At 45.5% G+C, this 23592-nt stretch overlaps 1 protein-coding gene and 1 non-coding gene across 2 annotated transcripts; one reads left to right on the top strand and one right to left on the bottom strand.

Moving 5' to 3' along the window:
* Positions 1–115: 115 nt before the first annotated feature.
* On the bottom strand, positions 116–8346 carry RPS2 (ribosomal protein S2). Its single transcript, XM_056535498.1, has 8 exons — positions 8248–8346; positions 6092–6232; positions 5118–5207; positions 4449–4556; positions 4191–4364; positions 919–1078; positions 322–413; positions 116–236 (listed from the first exon to the last, which is right to left on the bottom strand). The coding sequence occupies exons 2-8, from the start codon at positions 6227–6229 to the stop codon at positions 153–155; spliced, it is 846 nt and encodes a 281-aa protein (XP_056391473.1). The 5' UTR covers positions 6230–6232; positions 8248–8346; the 3' UTR covers positions 116–152.
* A 14697-nt stretch (positions 8347–23043) lies between these two features.
* On the top strand, positions 23044–23170 carry LOC130290167 (small nucleolar RNA ACA64). The gene has a single exon (XR_008847534.1). It is a non-coding gene; the product is annotated as a small nucleolar RNA ACA64 (small nucleolar RNA).
* The last annotated feature ends 422 nt before the right edge of the window (positions 23171–23592 follow it).

Genomic DNA, 23592 nt, shown 5'->3' with positions numbered 1-23592 from the left:
CCATTGAAAAACCAGGCTGTTTTTCCTGAGAGATCTGTGGCGCTACATATCTGCTGCTTATAAAAAGCGCAGCAGCCGCCGTAGGTTACATGCGAGTGAATAGGAACACAACACGTTACTGTGAAAATCATGAACTTTATTCATTGCACAATTTAGGAGGTGGCAGGAACAGCGGCAGCCTGAGTCCTCTGCACGGACACTCTGGTGTGGGTCTTTGCCAAATGGTCAGTGTACTCCTGGAGGAAGACAAGGGGGTCACATGTCACTACATCATACACACAGCTCCACCCTGTTCTGTTATGTACACTGAATCCCATTTACCTGGTATGGAGACTTTGTGAAGACCGTTTCCTTCCAGAGGTCAGGGGTCAGGTAGCTGTAGGTCTTTGAGATGGCATCAAACGTGGCTTTAGCTGCGGAAAACAGATTTAAGTCATGTACTGGTTCACACAGCATTTTACAGACATAACCCTATAGAAACAAAGCCACCATATTGGCAGATTGAAGAAGAGAATGGAACCAGTAACAGCGACTGCTTAAGATTTATTCAGAAATAGAAGAAAACAATTACTTTCTTTTCTGTCTGACCACAGTGCTCTCTGCTGACACCTCTGTCCGTGTCAGGAACTGTCCAGAGCAGCATAGGTTTGCTGTGGGGATTTGCTCCTGCTCTGGACAGTTCCTGACACGGACAGAGGTGTCAGCAGAGAGCACTTTGGACAGAAAAGAAATCCAAAAAGAAAAGAATTTCCTCTGTAGTATACAGCTGCTAATAAATACTGAAAGTGTAAATTTTTTATTGAAGTAATTTACAAATCTGTTTAACTTTCTGGCACATGATGACATAAGACCTTTAAAAAAAATAAAATAAAATAATTCTACCCCCTTAAAACTAATTGAATGCAGGAGTCTACTTACCAAAGTTACCCAAGGTAGCAGTGCAGCCCCTGGCTGAGGTGTAGCAGTCATCGATACCAGCCATCATCAGCAGCTTCTTGGGGACAGGAGCAGACACGATGCCGGTACCTCTGGGTGCAGGGATGAGACGCACCAGTACGGAGCCGCAACGTCCGGTCACCTGAAAACATAAAAGAATTAAGGACATCTTATTTATGGATCGCCTGCAGCTAAACTACACAGCAACACATACAGAGATAAGACCCCTGCTACATCTCTTACAATGAGGGATCACACTGCAATTCGTAAGTGCGACTGAGCAGAGCTGAGAATGGAGTCGCAACAGGAACATGGAGGCTCAGTTTTAGTCTTATTTATTAATCCCTTAGAGTACTCCAGCATTCTGAAAATTTTGTTCAGAACGCTCAGAGCCGATTGTGACATCATGTCCACGACCTCTCATGATGTCACATGACCCCCCCTACCCCATGTCTGTTGCCCGACACCCCCTCCCATAGACATGAATGGAGGGGGCGTGGTATGAAGTCACTACCAATACCGCAGGGGTGCTGCCATCTTATCCCCTTATCACTTGGACAGGGGATAATCCATCTAGAAGCGGAGTACCCCTTTAAATGGTTTGTCCAGTATTAACTTACAAAAACGGCACCATTCCTGTCCACAGATTGTGTCTGTTATTGCAGCTCCCCAACCATTAAAGGGGTTATCCAGAAAAAAAAAAAAAATGTTTTTATATATCAACTGGCTCCAGAAAGTCAAACAGATTTGTAAATTACTTCTATTAAAAAAATCTTAATCCTTCCAATAGTTATTAGCTTCTGAAGTTGAGTTGTTGTTTTCTGTCTAAGTGCTCTCTGATGACACGTGTCTCGGGAACCGTCCAGTTTAGAAGTAAATCCCCATAGCAAACCTTCTACTCTGCAGTTCCCGAGACAAGCAGAGGTGTCAGCAGAGAGCACTGTTGTCAGATAGAAAACAACAACTCAACTTCAGCAGCTGATAATTATTGAAAGGATTAAGATTTTTTTATAGAAGTAATTTACAAATCTGTTTTAACTTTCTGGAGCCCGTTGATATAAAATAAGCGTTTCCAGGAATACCCCTTAACATCTACCCCTATTTTAAGTGGAGTTACATCACTGAGTAGTGAAGTGTTCCCAAGTAGGAGTCTCAATTAGAGATGAGCGAACTTACAGTAAATTTGATTCGTCAGAAACTTCTCGGCAGTTGATGACTTTTCCTGCATAAATTAGTTCAGCTTTCAGGTGCTCCGGTGGGCTGGAAAAGGTGGATACAGTCCTAGGAGAGTCTTTTCTAGGACTGTATCCACCTTTTCCAGCCACCGGAACACCTGAAGGCTGAACTAATTTATGCAGGAAAAGTCATCAACTGCCGAGCCGAGAAGTTTGTGACGAATCGAATTTACTGTAAGTTCACTCATCTCTAGTCTCAATCCTTAATACAGTATAATAAAGACTTTGTACACTGTTTTGTAGATACATCAGTGTGAAGTTTATTAAGCAATCCAAAAAAATTTAAACTTTCGCTTCAACGTTGTTTTTGGATTGCTTAATACATTTCACACTGATGTATCTAAAAAAAAAAAACTTTGTACATCGGCCCAGATTTATCAAACTGTGCGAGAAAAAGTGGAGGGATTTTCCCACAGCAGCCAATCACAGCTCAGCTAATGAGCTCTGGTAAAGTGAAAGCTGAGCTGTGATTGGACGCTGTGGGAAAATCCCTCCACTTTTTACTCTCACATAGTTTGATCAATCTGGGTCAAAGTCTTTGTTCTACATCTACCCCTATTCACTATCCCCACCAATCACAAGGGAAGTTCTATGTCCTCTGTTTGAATGGAGTGTATAGAGTATGTGCACTGCAACGTCATTTTATGGCGGCTGGGTTCACATCACGTTTTTGCCCCTGTTTTCAGTTTTTCTAAAGAAAACTATGGAAAAAAAACTGATGGAACAGTATGGGAAAAAGTAAACCGTACGAGTTTTTAAAAGTGCATACAGTTCTGTCCATTTTTATATATATAAAAAAAAAAACACTTTAGAAAATGTTGTCAATTTTTTATGGGAGGGGTGTTGGGTGGGGACGTTAGAATGTAAACGCGCATGTGCAAAGTAAAATCCGTATACGGTTTCCCGTATGGAACTGTATACATGTGCGTTACCCATTGACGTCCATGTAAAAAAAATAAAAAAAAAAATAACCAAAAAAATTTTAAAAAAAAATTATGCAGTTTCAGTACGGTTTTCAAACCGGAGACAAAAGCTTCTTCAAACACGGTTTTGACTCATTTAAAAACCGTACTGCAGCCGCATATTTATTTATTTTTTTAAATGGACGTTAGAGATGAGCGAACTTGCAGTAAATTCAATTCAACTTCTCTGCTCGGCAGTTGATTACTTTTCCTGCATAAATTAGTTCAGCTTTCCGGTGGGCTGGAAAAGGTGGATACAGTCCTAGGAGACTCTTTCCTAGGACTGTATCCACCTTTTCCAGCCCACCGGAGCACCTGAAGGCTGAACTAATTTATGCAGGATAAGTCATCAACTGCCGAGCCGATAAGTTCGTGACGAATTGAAATTACTGTAAGTTCGCTCATCTCTAATGGATGTCAATGGGAAACGCATATGTATACGGTTCCATACAGGAAACAGTAGTTTTTTCCTTTGCACATGCGCATTTGCATCCTAAAGTCCCCACGCAACACCCCTCCCATTAAAAATGGACAAAATTTTCAAAATTTTTTTTTTTTTTTTTTTTTTTAAACAGACAGAACTGTATGCACTTTTTAAAACCTTATACAGTTTAAATCCTCATACGGTTTACTTTTGAAAACAGTAAGGCAAAAACGTGATGTGAACCCAGCCTATGGCAGCGGCCAAAGCGTTATACGTAAATTGCTGTAGTCTCCAAGCTGTAGCCCGCCACATTTTGCAAAACTACAGCTCCCAGCATGCCCAGACAGCCGTTGGCTGTCTGGGCATGCTGGGAGTTGTAGTTTTGCAACAGCTGGAGGTCCACAGTTTGCAGACCACAGCTGTACAGTGTTCTGGCACAATCATTGTGAATTTTTATATTCATCCAGAGCTGAGGCCACTCTTCCATGTTCCTAAATACAGCGCTCAGGCGGTAGGATCCCCCTTAATCACACACGTATCCCCTATTTTGCAGGCCGCACCCTGTAAATACATTGCTAGTGCAAGTTCCCACTGTTTGCCGTTTATTCCAGGTCACATTCGCCTTCGTCTCACCTTGCAGGGTACTGTGTGGGGTTTGCCGATCTTGTTACCCCAGTAGCCTCTACGCACAGGTACGATTGACAGCTTAGCCAGGATGATGGCACCACGGATAGCGGTGGCGACTTCTTTGGAGCATTTCACACCAAGACCAACATGGCCGTTGAAGTCTCCAATAGCCACAAAAGCCTAAAGAGACACGTAAAGACCATTAATTGATGTCTGGACAACCAGCAAGATGGAGGATGTGAGGGGCTGGGATAGTGAACCCACCTTGAACCTTGTGCGCTGTCCGGCACGGGTCTGCTTCTGCACAGGCATGATCTTCAGGACCTCATCCTTCAGAGTGGATCCCAGGAAGAAGTCGATGATCTCAGACTCCTACAATGAGAACAGGTTAAAAAAATAATAATTTTTTTTTTATATATAATAAAAACCTCCTACAGCAAAAGGAGGTTAAACAGGTACTGCGGTGGATTTTTTTTTTTTTTTTTTTAAATCAACTGGTGCCAGAAAGTTAAACAGATTTGTGAATTACTTCTATAAAAAGTTATTAATCATTCCAGTACTTAGCAGCTGTATACAACAGAGGAAATGCTTCCATTTTTGGAATTCTTTTCTGTCACAACCACAGTGCTCTCTGCTGACACCTCTTTTTTGGAACTATCCAGAGCAGGAGAGGTTTCCTATGGGGATTTTCTCCTGCTCTGGACAGTTCCTGACATGGACAGAGTTGTCATCAGAGAGCACTGTGGTCATGACAAGAAATTCAAAAAAAAGAGAATAATTTCCTCTGTAGTATTCAGCTGCTAATAAGTACTGGAAGGATTAAGATTTTTAATAGAAGTCATTTACAAATATGTTTAACTTTCTGGCACCAGCTGATTTTTAAGTTTTCCACCAGAGTACCCCTTTAAGGGCAAAGAACTGTGCACTACTCACTTTGATGGGCAAGGAGAATAGATAGATTTCCTCCAAGGACTTGATCTTAATGTCTTTTACCAGACGGCCGAGTTTGGTGACTGGAACCCACTGTAATAAAGAGGGGGAAAAAATTTAAATAAATTAAAAACACATCAGTCTTGTCCGAGTGTGAAGATCTCAAGTTGCCAATAAACCTTATGGGGAAGATTTATCAAAACCTGTGCTAAGGAAAAGTGGCTGAGTTGTTCATAGCAACCAATCAGATCACTACTTTCATGTTTCAGAGGCCTTTTCAAAAATGAAAGAAGTGATCTGATTGGTTGCTATGGACAACTCAGCCACTTTTCCTCTTGACAGGTTTTAATAAATCTCCCCCTATAAGTCTTTGACCTTTTGCCACCTTCAGCTGTTGCTAAACTACATTTCCCAGCATGCTGGGAGTTGTTTTGCAACAGCTGGAGGAACCCTGATTTGGAAACCCTTGTCCTAAGTATGCACCCCTTGAACCTTTTGTCCATTATCTTACCGTTACAAACTAGCATGCCAATAGACTGAGCACCTTAAAGGGGTACTCCACCCCTAGACATCATATAAGATATAAGGTTGCTCCAGCACGACACCAATAATCCGCTGCACGGTGAGAACTGCGCTGCACATCAGATGAGGCTTGGTTCACATCACGTTTTTCCCAATACGGGAGCGCATACGGCTGGGGGGGGGGGGGGAGCTAAAACCGGGCGCTCCCATGTCCCTGCCGTATGCAATTCATTTCAATGAATGGTTGGCTAATTTTTCCCCATATGCGGTTTTCTACCGGACCTAAAACAGTCGTTGACTAGCCGTACGCGGTCCCATATTGGGAAAAACGTGATGTGAACCCAGCAGCCTGACAGGCGATCACAGCCCCCGCGATCAGACATCTTATCCCCTATGCTGTGAGTGTACCCGGAGTGTAGACCATCCCCAGTCATGAACCAGAGGCTCATACTCACTTCTTTGTCATCGGCTTTGCCTCCACGGGCCCCGCGTCCTCTTCCGCGACCCCTGCCTCTTCCACGACCGCGGCCCCGACCCCCACTGCCGAAGCCTCCGCGGAAACCTCCCCTGTTACCACCGGCGTCGTCCGCCATTTGCTGCAAGGAAAGCGGATACAGTTAGATAGAAGACAGTATACACAGAATTACTGGTTTTCACCCCGATGGGCAGATAAGAAAAAAGTAATTGATTGCTTCCTAGGCCCAACCTGTGGCCCTCCAGCTATTTCAAAACTACAACTCCCAGCATGCCCGGACAGCCAACGGCTGTCCGGGCATGCTGGGAGTTGTAGTTTTGGCAACGTCTGGAGGCCCTGTGTGTGCTGTGAGTTGTAGTTTTGGCAACGTCTGGAGGACCTGTGTGTGCTGTGAGTTGTAGTTTTGGCAACGTCTGGAGGACCTGTGTGTGCTGGGAGTTGTAGTTTTGGCAACGTCTGGAGGCCCTGTGTGTGCTGTGAGTTGTAGTTTTGGCAACGTCTGGAGGACCTGTGTGTGCTGTGAGTTGTAGTTTTGGCAACGTCTGGAGGACCTGTGTGTGCTGGGAGTTGTAGTTTTGGCAACGTCTGGAGGACCTGTGTGTGCTGTGAGTTGTAGTTTTGGCAACCTCTGGAGGCCCTGTGTGTGCTGGGAATCGTAGTTTTGGCAACGTCTGGAGGACCTGTGTTGGGAGTTGTAGTTTTACCAATGCCTGGAGGCCCTGTGCTGTGCATGCTAGGAGTTGAAGTTTCGCAACAGCTGAAGGGCCACAGGTTGGCCTCCTAGTTCCCACAATATCAGTGTGACCCCTTATGACATGAATGCTTCCACAGGGTCTTATGCAGCATGGGAACCCAATCCCACCCTAAACACAGCAGGGGTAACAGTCCATTCTTCAACAACAGTGAACCCTGACACTACAACAAATCCACATGTCAGCGCTACAGATAACCCACTGGTGGGCAAAGGTGCCAGCTGCACCACCCACCTATATGCCAAACAGCACCCTTGTTTTAAAATATATTTAAGAAAAAAAAAAAAAATTATATTATATATATATATATATCATCCAATGATTCCACAGCACACAGGAGTTTATCCAAAAAAAGAGAAGGTGATTTATTCCATTCCCATTGTTACAAAATAGGTGCTACGTTTCAGCAGCCTCACGCCGCCATTTTCAAGCAATATATATACACACACACACACACACACCCATACACACATAAATATATATATACACACACACACACACACCCCATAAATTTAAATTAAAATGAGTTTTCTAGTAGAATTTCTTTCACTACCTCAGTTTTAAAACCTGCTTGCTGTCAATGAATAAAAGCCTCCCAATCCAGCCACTAAACACTTCCCACAATCTAATACTGACTACAGCAGTGTTTCCCAACCAGGGCGCCTCTAGCTGTAGTAAAACTACAACTCCCAGCATACCTGGACAGCTAAAAAAAAAAAAGCAGTTCAGACACCCCAGGAGTTGTAGTTTTGCAACAGCTGGAGGCGCACTGGTTGGGAAAACACTCACTGCCTACAGACTGAGTATTCCATGTGATGCCCGAACTGACACATTGTAACAAAGAGAATTGCAGAACTAGTTTAGAGCACTAAATGGTTTACAGAACACAACTGTAACAAACCCTCAGCTGCGTAAAATTAGAACGCTCTCATTCGCTGACAGCAAGCGGTTATCCTGAACTGGGTGGGGAGTAGAAAAATGGTAAATGAGGACCATGTGACCTACAACAAAGCTTTATTAGGGGAAACGGAGAACGAGGAAGATGAAGCTGAGGCAACACTACAACTCCCAGCATGCCCTGACCACCTAGGCAAACAGGTGAAGAGAAATATATATATATATATATATATGTATATGTGTTATACAGCAGACATGTTCCAAGCCGCCCGACAGCCCTGCGCCATGAATAACGCAGTAACGTGTAGGCCGCACTACTAACTAATAAAGAAACCAACATATCTCCCCCAACAACTATCACCATGACAACAACCCCCCACCACAGGGCTCCCGTCTGACCCCCTCAGTAGCGGGCACAAGGGTCGGATGCCCCCGATTACCCGCGGATTCCCTCCCGGCCCCGTTCCCTACAGCCGCCATCACTTACGTGATTTCAATTGATTAGAAGACCGGAAGGAGGCGGAAGAGGGCTTTTTATAGCCGCGACTTCTCGCGAGATCTCCCGCCAAAGAGCGGCGCGTGCGCAGTGGGGAGGTACTCACGCTCTATGCTGGTTACAGGGCGATTTCCAGGGCGACATCCAGGAGCTTCACCTTTACGGCGGATGGTGAGAAACTGGGAGAAGGGTAATGGGGGCCTTATTGATAGTATTGGGGGGGTAGATGTTCTGTTTATTTTACTGAAATTAAGGGTTTTATCCTATATTGATGTTCTTGTGGGTTTATATGCAGATAAAGAAGGTTATGATTATACATTTTACAGGGTTCTTATGTGATGTGTATACTATCTATCTATCTATCTATCTATCTATCTATATATATATATATATATATATATATATATATTTAGTATAGAGGTGCAGACCATGTTTTCCAACCAGAGTGCCCCAAGCTGTTGCAAAACTACAACTCCCAGCATGCCCGGACAGCCTTCGGCTGTCCGTGCATGCAGGGAGTTGTAGTTTTGCAACAGCTGGGGGCACCCTACTTAGGAAACCTCTGTTATAAATATTCGCCCACTTTTGCTAAAGCTACAAACTAGAATTCGAATAGACTTAGCCCCCTAAGGCGCAGCGTTTTATTTTGTTCTATTGCACTTTCGTTTTTTCCCCTCCTTGCCATTCAGTAGCGATATTGCGTTTCAATTTCGCCATCTAGAGAGTCACTATGGGCCTCTTGGTTGCATCTCTGATTTGTTTTCTCCTTTAGAGATGAGCAAACTTACAGTAAATTCGATTCGTCACAAACTTCTCGGCTCGGCAGTTGACGACTTATCCTGCATAAATTAGTTCAGCTTTCAGGTGCTCCGGTGTTGCTGTTGCCCCAGAGCACCTGAAAGCTGAACTAATTTATACAGGATAAGTCATCAACTGCCGAGCCGAGAAGTTCGTGACGAATCGAATTTACTGTAAGTTCGCTCATCTCTATTCTCCTTGCCCGTCTTATCCCTTTGGGTGGTCAGCCTTGTCTCGGTAAGTTTGCGGTTGTTGTATATTCCCTCCGTTTTCTCATGATGGATTATATGGTGTTCTATGAGATGTTCAAAGCCTGGGATATTTTTTTTTTTTATAACCCTAACCTGCTTTGTACCTCTCCACAACTTCTTCCCATTATCCCTAACTTGTTCGGTGAGCTCCTTAGTCTTTGTGCTGCTGTTTGTTCAGTAAGGCTCTCTAGCAAACTCTGAGGCCTTCACAGAATAGGAGCTTTTGTACTGAGAAGAAGAAGTAGTGCAGTGAAATAGGGGATAGGATTGGGGATAAGTTATAGGACCCCCCCGCAATCTCCTGAACGGAGCACCGGCAGTCTGCTGGAAAAGCAGCCGTTCCGACCCCCGCAGGAAGCAGCGGCCAACACATCCCCTCCATGCATCTCTGTGTATGTATTGAATTCATGGAGGGGGCGTGCCAGCTGCCGCTCTGTGCAGGGGTCGGCACGCCCCCTTCCAGCAGAATGCTGGGACCCTATTCTGGAGATCGCAGGGGTCCCAGTGGTCGGACCCCCCGAGATCCATAACTTATCCCCTATCCTTTCACTACAGAACTCCTTTAAAGGGGTATTCCAGGAAAAAAAATATTTATTTTTATATATCAACTGGCTCCAGAGAGTTAAACCGATTTGTAAATTACTTCCATAAAAAAATCTTAATCCTTCTAATAATTATCAGCTGCTGAAGCTGAGTTGTTCTTTTCTGTCTGACAACAGTGCTCTCTGCTGACATCTCTGCTTGTCTCGGGAACTGCACAGAGTAGAAGAGGTTTGCTATGGGGATTTGCTTCTATTCCTGGGCAGTTCCCGAGACAGGTGTCATCAGAGAGCACTTAGACAGAAAAGAACAACTCAACTTCAGAAGCTCATAAGTACTGAAAGGATTAAGATATTTTTTAATAGAAGTCACTTACAAATCTGTTTAACTTTCTGGAGCCAGTTGATATATATAAAAAAAAGTTTTTTCCTGGATAACCCCTTTAAATTGCGGACTTGCAGAGTGTTGAGAGGTGTGTGCAGCCTTAGCCAGTCATAACTCATTTCACACTGAACTGCTCTGGGCTGTGTGTAGCAGAGTGAGTGAGGGAGGAAGTTCTCCCCTGTATGGCTTCAGATGATGTCACGCCTGCTGGGGAACGCCCCTTCCCAGTCTGTGAATCTGACTGAGACTGAGCAGAAAATACAGAACAATATCAAGGTAGAAAACTAAAAAATAATACAAATAAAGTCAGGGGGTGGTTTATCAGGATGGGGGCAGTGACCTGGGAGGATTATAACATTTAACAAGATCATAAGAGGGACTCTTTAAATTAAAACTTTCATTTTTCCATCCACAGATTCCATATCAACATAGTTGTTTCAGGAGATCTGCTTCATACATTCCAGTGGTTCAGAAGTTTACATACACTTTGACTTTGTTTTCTGAAATTCCCAAGATATATAAAAGGCAATGATATGGCTTTAGAAGCTTCTCATAGGTTTATTGACATCATATGAGTGAATTGTACCTGTAGCATCTGCTTCTCTGCTTGACGTAATGGGAAAGTCAAAAGAAATCAGCCAAGACATCAGAAAGAAAATTGTGGACCTCCATGAGGCTGGTACGTCCTTAGGAGCCATTTCCAGGTGCCTGAAGGTCCCTCGTTCATCCGTTCAAACAATAATCTGGAAGGTTAAAAACCATGGGACCACGCAGTCCTCCTACCGCTCTGGAAGGCGACACGTTCTATCTCCTGAACATGAACGGATTTTGGTGCGAAAAATAGAGAACGATCCAAAAACGTCAGCCAATGACCTCGTGAAGATGCTGAAGGAAAAAGGCACCAAAGTGTCTCTGTCCACGGTAAAACGCGTCCTAAGCCGGCATGACCTCAAGGGCTACTCCACAAAGAAGAAACCACTGCTCCAAAACCGCCATGACAATGCTGGGATACAGCCGGCGAATGCACACGGGGACAAAGAACTTCTTGGAGAGATGTCCTCCGGTGTGATTAAACAGGAATGGGACTGTGTGGCTATAATGACTGTAGGGGAATCGGACACGAGCCGTGAGCAGGTTCAGCCATGATGTCTCTGCTTGGCCAAATCACAACCTCACTATAGAGTTAGTCTTGTACGAGACGTCTTGTATACTCCTACATCCTTCATACTTGTAATATGACATCATTTTGTACGAACCCCATGTTCTCCACACTTACAGTTTTGGTGACTTCACACCACACCCCCTCCCATTGACATGAATGGAGGGGGCGTGGCCTGACGTCACATTTCCAGTCCCGGAAACACAGAGGTTCCCGAGACTGGAGCAGCAGGGGGAGATCACGGGGGGTCCCAGCGGCGTGTCCCCCGCGATTAGACATCTTATCCCCTATCCTAGGGGATAAGATGTCTATAGCCGGACTACCCCTTTAAGGACGTTTGAGGAGATGGTATGGCAATACAGTGACCCCCCCGACCTACGATGGCCCCAACATACGATCATTTCAACATGTGATGGTCTCTTAGAGGCAGCATCAACATACGATGCTTTTGTATGTCGGGGCCATCACATAAACAGCTATCCGGCAGCGCAGACTGCTTCAGCTGCCACCAGATAGCCATTTACGGTGCCCCGTGTGCTCCGGTGATGGTCTCTTACCTGTCCTCGGGGCTCCGGTGCGTCCTCTTCGGGATCCCCTGCATTGTCGGCGATCTTCATCGTCATCATCACGTCACTGCGCACGCCGTCCCGTCATCCAATAGGAGCGGCGTGCGTAGCGACGTGATGGCGGAGACGGAGAGAGAGGATGCCGGGGAAGCAGAGGCCTTGCCGGAGCATCGGGGACACCCCGGGGACGCGCAACAGCGATGGAAGGCGACATCCCGGGCATCGGTGACGAGCGGTGACGGTCCGGAGCGGCGGGGACACGTGAATACAATTTCCTCTACCAGTGGTCTACAACCTGCGGACCTCCAGATGTTGCAAAACTACAACTCCCAGCATGCCCGGACAGCCGTTGGCTGTCCGGGCATGCTGGGTGTTGTAGTTTTGCAACATCTGGAGGTCCGCAGGTTGTAGACCACTGTCCTATACTTTACATTGCACGGATCCCTCAACATACGATGGTTTCAACAAACGATGGTCCATTTGGAACGGATTACCATCGTATGTTGAGGGACCACTGTATATTGTTTTGTGAAGTATCACAGATAGTACTTAGCAAATCCGGTGGTGAAAATATTGCTGGATTTATCAGACAATCTGTTTCCTATTTGAATTGCTATAGCGGGATGGAATCCCAGTAAGATTCTAAGTCCATTAACAATGGGTTAATAAACTTTGTGTACTTTAAAAATGTGTTCTTCTTATTCCCATTTCTGCCACTGCTTTCTGATCTACATTTTGTAACCTTCTTCAAGTTTAAAGGGGTATTCCAGGAAAAAAAACTTTTTTTTTTATATCAACTTTCTCCAGAAAGTTAAACTGATTTGCAAATTACTTCTATTAAAAAATCCTAATCCTTCCAATAATTATCAGCTGCTGAAGTTGAGTTGTTTTTTCTGTCTGGCAACAGTGCTCTCTGCTGACATCTCTGCTTGTCTTGGGAACTGCACAGAGTAGAATAGGTTTGCTATGGGGATTTGCTTCTACTCTGGACAGTTCCCGAGACACGTGTCATCAGAGAGCATTTAGACAGAAAAGAACAACTCAACTTCAGCAGCTTGTAAGTACTGAAAGGATTAAGATTTTTTAATAGAAGTAATTTACAAATCTGTTTAACTTTCTGGAGCAAGTTGATATATGAAAACATTATTTTTTTTCCTGGATAAACCCTTTAAGGATACGTTCACATTGAAGTCAATGGGTAGCAATTGAATCTGCTGCAGAATTTCCGCAGTAGATTATGTACTTGTAAATGTACCCTCGGGTTGCGTTCACATTACAATCTCTGCCTGGAGATATTCTGTGCTGAGATTCCATCTGCGTCAAGTGTGATCGAAATCCTTCAGCACTAGGATAAGTTAGACATGCGCCATCACCATTGACATCAATGCAGCTCGAGTTCTACCAAAAGAATATACATGTTCATTCTTTTTGGCCGCAAAATTCTGCAGTTTTTAATGGGATTCTGCTGCACCATTCAAACAGTAGGAGGCTGCTGCACTGGAATTTCCAAGCTGAATTTTGGTTGTAAATTTCGTAGTGTGAATGTACCCTAAGTATTCTGCGCAGATTGGATGCGCAGGATTTGAAGCTGTGTTCAGTCATTTCCTTTAGATTTGAATCTGTAGCAGAAAATCCTCCGCATCAAATCTGCACAGAAAACTGTACGTGTGAATAGGCCATAAAGGTATATTCTGGGTTTTTACTATTATTTAGTTATGAGTCCCTGATAGAAAGTTATATAATTTCAAAATAAAGTTGCATTACCTGTCAGGGGTCACTCGTTCTCCTTTTATGCATTTTACTTGCCCATGGAAGTCTGTATTCTGTTGCGGTGGCGACTACTGTTGTCTCCATCCTTTCCCGGTTTGCTGTGTAGCTCAACAAAAAGCATCATAAGTCGGCTGATCCTGATGATGTGTGCGGTGTATCTGAAAGCGCCAGTATTAAACGCGTCCCGGCGGTCACGTGATCTCGGCACAGTCTGATGAGTCTGACATTATATATGATGTATTGTCTTGAGCCGCACAAGCCAGGAAAGGCTCAGGACAACAGTAATCTCTAATGCCACAGAATGCAGAACTTCCCTGGGCAACAACAATACCTAAAAGGGAACGATCCACCCCCTGACAGATAAAACAACTTTCTTCCAAAGGTTTATAATTTTGTCTCAGGGGCTTATAACTAAACAATAGTAAAAACCCAGGATACCCCTTTAGGGTCTATTCACACGTACAGTATTCTGCGCAGATTTTCTGCTGCAGATTTCAATGTAAACTGACTGAACACAGCTTGAAATCCTGCACGTCAAATCTGCACGGCATACTGTGTATGTGAATAGACCCTTAAGCTACATTCACACGTACGCAGATGTGGTGCACAGAATTTTCTGCTGCAGATTTCAATGTAAACTAAATGACTGAGTGCAGCTTCTAATTGGCAGTAACAAATCCTTCGCATCAAATCTGTGCAGGATCCTTTATGTGTGAACGTACCCTTAAAGGGGTAATCCACTGGAAGACTCTTATCCAAAGAATAGGGGATAAGATGTTAGATTATGGGGGTCCCGCTGCTGGGGACCCCCGCGATCTCTGCTGCGGCATTCGGTGGACGGAGCGAACTTTACTTCTTGCCGGATGACTGGCGATACAAGCCGCCACGTCCCCTCCATTCATGTCTGTAGACATGAATGGAGGCGTGACATCACGAACGAGGAAGCTGCAAGCTTCTGTGTTCCGGACGCCACCGCTGCCAGCCCGGAGATCGCGGGGGTCTCCCTTTGGATAGGGGATAAGATGTTTCCGAGATATGAAACTTAGCCCCTATCCTAAGGATAGGGAATAAGTTTCAGATCATGGGGGGGTCCGACCGCTGGGGCCTCCCCGCAATCTCCCATAAGGGGCCCTCGGCTCTTTGCCGAAATAGCGCGTTTCGACCATCGCATGACGCGGCTGCTGACACGCCCCCTCAATACATTTCTATGGCAGAGGCGGAGACTGCTGAATGCAGTGCTCCGGCTCTCCCATAGAGATGTATTGAGGGGGCGTGTCAGCTTCCGTATTATGCGGTGGTCGAACACACTCCCTGGCCGCTGATTGCCGGGGCCCCGTACGGGAGATTGTAGGGGGCCCCAGTGGTCAGACCCTTGCGATCTGAAACTTAGCCCCTATCCTTAGGATAGTGAATACGTTTTTTATTTTTACCCGGAGTTCTCCTTTAAGGTTCATCTGGTGATCTGCAGAGTGGGCAATACTGCTCCCTGGTGTCCAGTAGTAGTCTCTGGTGCACTAGGGGGGCTTTAAATAAAAAGTAGGAGCATAAAGAATGATTTGTTAAATAGGTTTGTGTATCTTTCATCTATTGTATAGAATTAGAGCCGTAATGATTACCATATTTACTGACTATAAGATGCACCTGTAGGGCAGGGTCACGCGTAGCACATCCACAGCGTATTTCACACTGCGGATGCCTTGACAGCAGTCACAAAAGCAAGCTCCCTGCTGCGGCCGGGTAGTTCCGCATGTCCGCTCATAGTGGCGGTTTTTGCAACGGCAGGCCTGAGTGCACACACAGAGCTACTCGGCCGCAGCAGGGAGCTTGCTCTGTTTTTTTTTTTTTTTTTTTTTAACGCTTCAAGGTGTCTTTACAAAAACATCTCCTGGGTTGTGGCAGTTTAAAGGAGTACTCCAGTGGAAAACTTTTTTTTTTAGGTCTTCATAAGTCAACTGGTGCCAGAAAGTTAAACAGATTTGTAAATTACTTCTATTACAAAATCTTTACCCTTCCTGTACTTTTTTAGCAGCTTTATGCTACAGAGGAAATTCTTTTCTTTTTGAATTTCTTTTTTGTCTTGTCCACAGTGCTCTCTGCTGACACCTCTGTCCGTGTCAGGAACTGTCCAGAGCAGCATAGGTTTCCTATGGGGATTTTCTCCTGCTCTGGACAGTTCCTGATACGGACTTCAGGTGTCAGCAGAGAGCACTGTGGACAAGACAAAAGAGAAATTCAAAAAGAACTGAATTTTCTCTGTATCATACAGCTGGCACCAGTTGACTTTTAAAGACCTTAAAAAAAAAAATTTCCACCGGAGTATCCCTTTAAGAAAGATAACTATGTCCCAAAGCTACCACAATACCTGTTCTGTGTCCCCTGTAGTTATTAATGTGGTTTTGGCAGCTCCTTTGGCCCCTGATGTGTCCTAAATATTATTTTTCCTTGTTTGCGGCAAAGACTACAATTCCCAGAAGTCAGTGCAGCCCTGTGTAATGGCTGCCAGCCAATTGCTCTCACTATCTGTGTGCATGCTGTGTAATTGTGTACACACTGTAAAGGTCTTTTCTTTCAGACTATCCCCCCAGCAATAAATCATGCTGTGCTCTGAATGGAAGCAGTCAGTGATTAGATCTACAGCAGGAAAAGAGCAGTGTTATGTGCTGAGGAGAGTGAGGAATCTTCACTGAGCTTCTCTGCACACAGGGAGGGAGGGGTACTGGAGGCGTGCCTGTGAAACCAGAGCCCTAGACCAGACAGAAATCACAAAGACAAGGTGGATCTGATAATGACTCCTTTCTTTCACTCCCTGCATGTAAGTGACAGCTGAAACTGCTGTATATAGCTAATGAATGATATTTAGACAAATACATAGCTTGGTGAGAGAGAAAGGATGGGTTATGGTTTAGTTCCCTGGAGTACCCCTTCAATAAAAAAACTTGTCCAAGGGACTAAAACGGAGCAAAATCTACTTGTCCATTATGGCGATCCACTTGTCCTGCTACACAAAATAATTTTAACCAAAATAGTACAAAATAAGCCAGTAGGATAGAAGAAGTCCACGGCACCAGGTAGTCTCTTGCATGTAAAATCTTCCTTTATTTAGACCTAGCAGGACATAAAGAGAGGTGGAACAAGGCGCGCCTATCCTACTGGCTGTGGATATCTTTCTGTACCCACGGAGCACAGGACTCTCTTTGGATCTAACCTCCCTGCCTATTGATGCTTTAGCCGTCCTCCAGTACATGTGAGCGGTGCGGGATTACACTTCTCTCTTACTAGTCTGTAAATAAGGTCTTTCAGGGAGATTTATCAAAACCTGTCCAGAGGAAAAGTTGCCCATAGAAACCAATCAGATCGCTTCTTTCATTTTTAACAAGGCCTCTGCAAAATGAAAGAAGCGATCTGATTGGTTGCTATAGGCAACTTTTCCTCTGCACAGGTTTTGATAAATCTCCCCCTTTATTTGTTTAATTATGTAGTTTTTGTACTTTCCTTTTTTCCTCCTTGCCCTATAATAGCCATAAGGCGAAGTTTCCACTTTGCCAATACCAAATATATTTATGTTTACATGTTGTTTTGGATGGAAAAGGGGTGGGGGTGCATTTTTAATATGGTAGGGGTTAATGTGTGGGGATTTTTTATTTTAACTTTTTTATTTTAACTTTTTTTTTTTTTACACTTTTAGTCCCTTTGGGGACATTTAGAAGGAATCATTAGATTCCTCATACAGATCAATGCAGTTCTATAGAACCACATTGATCTGTGTGATGTCTATTATTTTATGGTTGTCTCTGACCTTCCCAGCATTCCAATATGTCATAAGTCACGTGGTCTCCAGGGGACGTGGCTATTCTGCAGTGTGTGGATAGCAGGGATTTAATTAAAGGAGTACGCCGCCCCTAGACATCTTATCCCCTATCCAAAGGATAGGGCATAAGATGTCTGATCGCGGTGGTCCTGCCACTGGGGACCCCCACAATCTCTCCTGCATTACCCCTACTTCTCAGGTGGGCTATGGAGTATCGTGACATCACGCCCCGCCCCCTTAAATGCAAGTCTATGGGAGAGGGCATGACAGCCTGTAACACCCTCTCCTATAGACTTGCATTGAGGGGGCGGGGCCCTGACGTCACGATACTCTGTCCCCTGCATCGCTCATCATCAGCCACAGAGCAATCCTCGCTCTGTGGAGCTGAGAAGCGGGGGTGCTGCTGGAGAGGTCGCCAGGGTCACCAACCACGATCAGACATTATCCCAAGATGTCTAGGGTTGGAGTACCCCTTTAAAGGTGCTTACACATCTTATCTCCTATCCAAAGGATAGGGGATAAGATGCCTGATTGCGGGAGTCCCGCAGCTGGGGACGCCCGTGATCATGCACGCGGCACCCCGCTATCACGCCCCCTCCCGTAGGCTTGCATTGAGGGGCAGAGCGTGAGGTCACACACCGCCGGCTCTGTAGTCGCCCGTAATCAGACCCGGAGCGAACACGCTCCAGGGACTGATTACAAACGGGGCGCCGCGTGCAAGATCCCAGGGGGCACATACAGTTCCCATTGACTCCCATGTTTTAAAAAAAATTAAAGTGTTTACGGTTTAATATGTTTTTTCACCCGGACCAAAAACCGTTGTAGGCTATGGGTTTGGGTACAGGAAAAAAAAAAAAAAAGAAATGGCCAAAACCGTACAAGATGCAAAACAGATGCAACCAGATGCATTTTTTGGGGGAATACGGCTTTCAATGGAGAGTCAATGCATACGGTTTTCAAAATGGTTGTATGTGGTTTTCAAATTGAAAACGTATAGGGGAATTGTATTGCAAAAACGTGGTGTGAATGCAGCCTAAAAATACTGCTGTATCAGTAGAGGGCCAGGACAAAAAAAAAAAAAACTAAGCGCCAGAATTCTCAGTTGCCATGGCAACCTGGTATTTGTCGAACCCTGCCTTACAATAACCACTGGGTGTAAACTAGATTGCCTTTATTCCCTGACAACAAGCAGAGATCTGCATAGGAGGAGAGTATCACCATGGTAACATTCCTCCACTCCCGCCCTCTCACATAACCCCCTCAGAGGCCGCGGACTCCCTCCCTGTAGCCGCCATTACTAATACGTCATTTCAGTGAACACCCGCAGGCGAAAGTGGACCGCTACTCCCGCAACCTCTCGCGAGAACCCAAGAGCGAGCATGCGCAATTAGACCGTTCTCGCCAATTGATGCTGTCGTTTTGTATGCTGGTTCCTGGGCGATGTCCTTATAAGGAGTTATATATAAGGCTCCGCCCCGGTGTGGAGCGGCCTCTTTCTTTACACACGCGGCGAGGAGGACGGTGAGGACCCGGGAGAGGGCGGCGGGGTTGTTAGTAATATGGGGGGGGGTGGGGGGGGAAGGTTATATAGGGGGACTGTTGGTAATATCTGGAGGTTATATAGGGGGGATTTGTTGTTAATATGGGGGAGGGTAATATAGGGGGGATTTGTTGTTAATATGGGGGAGGGTAATATAGGGGGGATTTGTTGTTAATATGGGGGAGGGTAATATAGGGGGGATTTGTTGTTAATATGGGGGAGGTTATATAGGGGGGATTTGTTGTTAATATGGGGGAGGGTAATATAGGGGGGATTTGTTGTTAATATGGGGGAGGTTATATAGGGGGGATTTGTTGTTAATATGGGGGAGGGTAATATAGGGGGGATTTGTTGTTAATATGGGGGAGGTTATATAGGGGGGATTTGTTGTTAATATCGGGGGAGGGTAATATAGGGGGGATTTGTTGTTAATATGGGGGAGGGTAATATAGGGGGGATTTGTTGTTAATATGGGGGAGGGTAATATAGGGGGGATTTGTTGTTAATATGGGGGAGGGTAATATAGGGGGGATTTGTTGTTAATATGGGGGAGGGTAATATAGGGGGGATTTGTTGTTAATATGGGGGAGGTTATATAGGGGGGATTTGTTGTTAATATGGGGGAGGGTAATATAGGGGGGATTTGTTGTTAATATGGGGGAGGTTATATAGGGGGGATTTGTTGTTAATATGGGGGAGGGTAATATAGGGGGGATTTGTTGTTAATATGGGGGAGGGTAATATAGGGGGGATTTGTTGTTAATATGGGGAGGGTAATATAGGGGGGATTTGTTGTTAATATGGGGGAGGTTATATAGGGGGGATTTGTTGTTAATATGGGGAGGGTAATATAGGGGGGATTTGTTGTTAATATGGGGGAGGGTAATATAGGGGGGATTTGTTGGTAATACGGGGGGTTATGTAGGGGGGATTTGTTGGTAATACGGGGGGTTATGTAGGGGGGATTTGTTGGTAATACGGGGGGTTATGTAGGGGGGATTTGTTGGTAAAATACGGGGGGTTATGTAGGGGGGGATTTGTTGGTAAAATACGGGGGGTTATGTAGGGGGGGGATTTGTTGGTAAAATACGGGGGGTTATGTAGGGGGGGGATTTGTTGGTAAAATACGGGGGGTTATGTAGGGGGGATTTGTTGGTAAAATACGGGGGGTTATGTAGGGGGGGATTTGTTGGTAAAATACGGGGGGTTATGTAGGGGGGGGATTTGTTGGTAAAATACGGGGGGTTATGTAGGGGGGGGATTTGTTGGTAATACGGGGGGTTATGTAGGGGGGATTTGTTGGTAATACGGGGGGTTATGTAGGGGGGATTTGTTGGTAAAATACGGGGGGTTATGTAGGGGGGATTTGTTGGTAAAATACGGGGGGTTATGTAGGGGGGGATTTGTTGGTAAAATACGGGGGGTTATGTAGGGGGGGGATTTGTTGGTAAAATACGGGGGGTTATGTAGGGGGGGGGATTTGTTGGTAAAATACGGGGGGTTATGTAGGGGGGGATTTGTTGGTAAAATACGGGGGGTTATGTAGGGGGGGGATTTGTTGGTAAAATACGGGGGGTTATGTAGGGGGGGGATTTGTTGGTAATACGGGGGGTTATGTAGGGGGGGATTTGTTGGTAATACGGGGGGTTATGTAGGGGGGATTTGTTGGTAAAATACGGGGGGTTATGTAGGGGGGATTGGGGTTATGTAGGGGGGATTTGTTGGTAAAATACGGGGGGTTATGTAGGGGGGGATTTGTTGGTAAAATACGGGGGGGTTATGTAGGGGGGGGATTTGTTGGTAAAATACGGGGGGTTATGTAGGGGGGGGATTTGTTGGTAAAATACGGGGGGTTATGTAGGGGGGGGATTTGTTGGTAAAATACGGGGGGTTATGTAGGGGGGGGATTTGTTGGTAAAATACGGGGGGGTTATGTAGGGGGGGGATTTGTTGGTAAATACGGGGGGTTATGTAGGGGGGGGATTTGTTGGTATAGACGGGGGGATTACGGGGGTATGTAGGGGGGGATTTGTTGGTAAAATACGGGGGGTTATGTAGGGGGGGATTTGTTGGTAATACGGGGGGTTATGTAGGGGGGGATTTGTTGGTAAAATACGGGGGGTTATGTAGGGGGGGATTTGTTGGTAAAATACGGGGGGTTATGTAGGGGGGGGATTTGTTGGTAAAATACGGGGGGTTATGTAGGGGGGGATTTGTTGGTAAAATACGGGGGGTTATGTAGGGGGGGGGATTTGTTGGTAAAATACGGGGGGTTATGTAGGGGGGGGATTTGTTGGTAAAATACGGGGGGTTATGTAGGGGGGGGGATTTGTTGGTAAAATACGGGGGTTATGTAGGGTGGACGGGGGTTATGTAGGGGGGGGATTTGTTGGTAAAATACGGGGGGTTATGTAGGGGGGGGATTTGTTGGTAAAATACGGGGGGTTATGTAGGGGGGGGGATTTGTTGGTAAAATACGGGGGGTTATGTAGGGGGGGGATTTGTTGGTAAAATACGGGGGGTTATGTAGGGGGGGGATTTGTTGGTAAAATACGGGGGGTTATGTAGGGGGGGGATTTGTTGGTAAAATACGGGGGGTTATGTAGGGGGGGGGATTTGTTGGTAAAATACGGGGGGTTATGTAGGGGGGGGGGGGATTTGTTGGTAAAATACGGGGGGTTATGTAGGGGGGGGGGATTTGTTGGTAAAATACGGGGGGGTTATGTAGGGGGGGGGGGGATTTGTTGGTAAAATACGGGGGGTTATGTAGGGGGGGGGGATTTGTTGGTAAAATACGGGGGGTTATGTAGTGGGGGGGGATTTGTTGGTAAAATACGGGGGGTTATGTAGTGGGGGGGGGATTTGTTGGTAAAATACGGGGGGTTATGTAGTGGGGGGGGATTTGTTGGTAAAATACGGGGGGTTATGTAGTGGGGGGGGATTTGTTGGTAAAATACGGGGGGTTATGTAGTGGTGGGGTAATTTGTTGGTAAAATACGGGGGGTTATGTAGTGGGGGGGGGATTTGTTGGTAAAATACTGGGGGTTATGTAGTGGGGGGGGATTTGTTGGTAAAATACGGGGGGTTATGTAGTGGTGGGGTAATTTGTTGGTAAAATACGGGGGGTTATGTAGTGGTGGGGTAATTTGTTGGTAAAATACGGGGGGTTATGTAGTGGGGGGGGGGGGATTTGTTGGTAAAATACGGGGGGTTATGTAGTGGGGGGGGGGGATTTGTTGGTAAAATACGGGGGGTTATGTAGTGGGGGGGGATTTGTTGGTAAAATACGGGGGGTTATGTATGGGGGATTGTATGCAGTACAGGGGGGTTGTGTAGGGGGATTGTTGGTAATATGGGGGAGGGGAGGTTATATCTGAGGTAGTGTTACTAACTGGTTATATATGGGGTATTAGTAAGGAGGATTATGTGAGGTATTGTTGGTAAGGAGGGAATGCTGGGAGTTGTAGGTTTGCAACAGCTGGAGGCTCCCTGGTTAGGAAACAGTTAGATACTGTATGTGCTATCATGGATATAGCCAGATTAAGTTACAGTAAAATATTTGAAGGGGCCCTTATGATGGCCGTGATCATGTGACCATTGTCTTGTGCTGTACAGTCTGCAGACAGTGTGGGGAGATTTATCAATGACTGTCCAGAGGAAAAGCTGAGTTGCACATAGCAACCAATCAGATCGCTGCTTTTTCAGAGACCTTTTCAAAAATGAAACTCTGGTTGGTTGCTATGGGCAACTCAGAAACGTTTCCTCTGGACAGTCATTGATGATCTCCCCCATGTATTGCTGGGGGCCTGTAGCCCTATGTTCTGCTTTCCTTTGACCACCAGGGCATGATGGGAGCTGTAGTTTTGCAGCAGATGATGAACATTGCCTGTACACAAAGGGATTACAATGTGACTATTTGCCATGATCTGATTCTTTGATTCTCTGATCTTGTTGGGCATCTTCTCCTTGGCACATACTGAAAATTACTTTTGGCCTCTTAGTAGCCTTCAGTAAGATCTTTGTGCCTACATGAATAGGAGCATTAAGCTTATTACCCATAATCAATATGTGTGTAATGAGACCCGTGCTCCGACACTTGGCTAGGTGGTTATGCCTCATGTATGGGAGGAAAGGGGGGGTGAGGAGATGTTTTGGGGAAGTCTGACTAACCATGGTGTTTGTTTTTCATTTTTAGGCCTCATCTTGGGACTGGATTGATTCTTGTGGAGAGAATGTATGCCGATGACTTGTCAGTAGTTTTTAATGTGGCTGAAGTGAATAACGTGACATGGCGCCTGTCAGGGGGTAGGATATACTAGGCATCGGTTATTGCAATTGATCAATTGGAAGCAGGGTAAAAAAAAAATGGGCAAGCGTAAGGATCTGAGCGACTTTGACAAGGGTCAAATTGTGATGGCTAGACGACTGGGTCAGAGCATCTCCAAGACAGCCGGTCTTGTGGGGTGTTCACGGTTTGCAGTGGTTAGTACCTACCAAAAGTGGGCCAAGGAGGGTCCCCC

Source organism: Hyla sarda, chromosome 8 (assembly GCF_029499605.1).
Source record: "Hyla sarda isolate aHylSar1 chromosome 8, aHylSar1.hap1, whole genome shotgun sequence".
Lineage (NCBI taxonomy): Eukaryota > Metazoa > Chordata > Amphibia > Anura > Hylidae > Hyla > Hyla sarda.
Note: the sequence above shows the minus strand (reverse complement) of the source record. Positions and strands in the feature narration are given on the sequence as shown.

Coding starts and splice junctions, on each gene's coding strand:
- RPS2 (XM_056535498.1), bottom strand. CDS start 6,229: ATGGCGGACGACGCCGGTGGTAACAGGGGAGGTTTCCGCGGAGGCTTC. Junction 4,365..4,448: donor GACAGCGCACAAGGTTCAAG/GTGGGTTCACTA, acceptor GTGTCTCTTTAG/GCTTTTGTGGCTATTGGAGA. Junction 1,079..4,190: donor CCCACACAGTACCCTGCAAG/GTGAGACGAAGG, acceptor TTATGTTTTCAG/GTGACCGGACGTTGCGGCTC.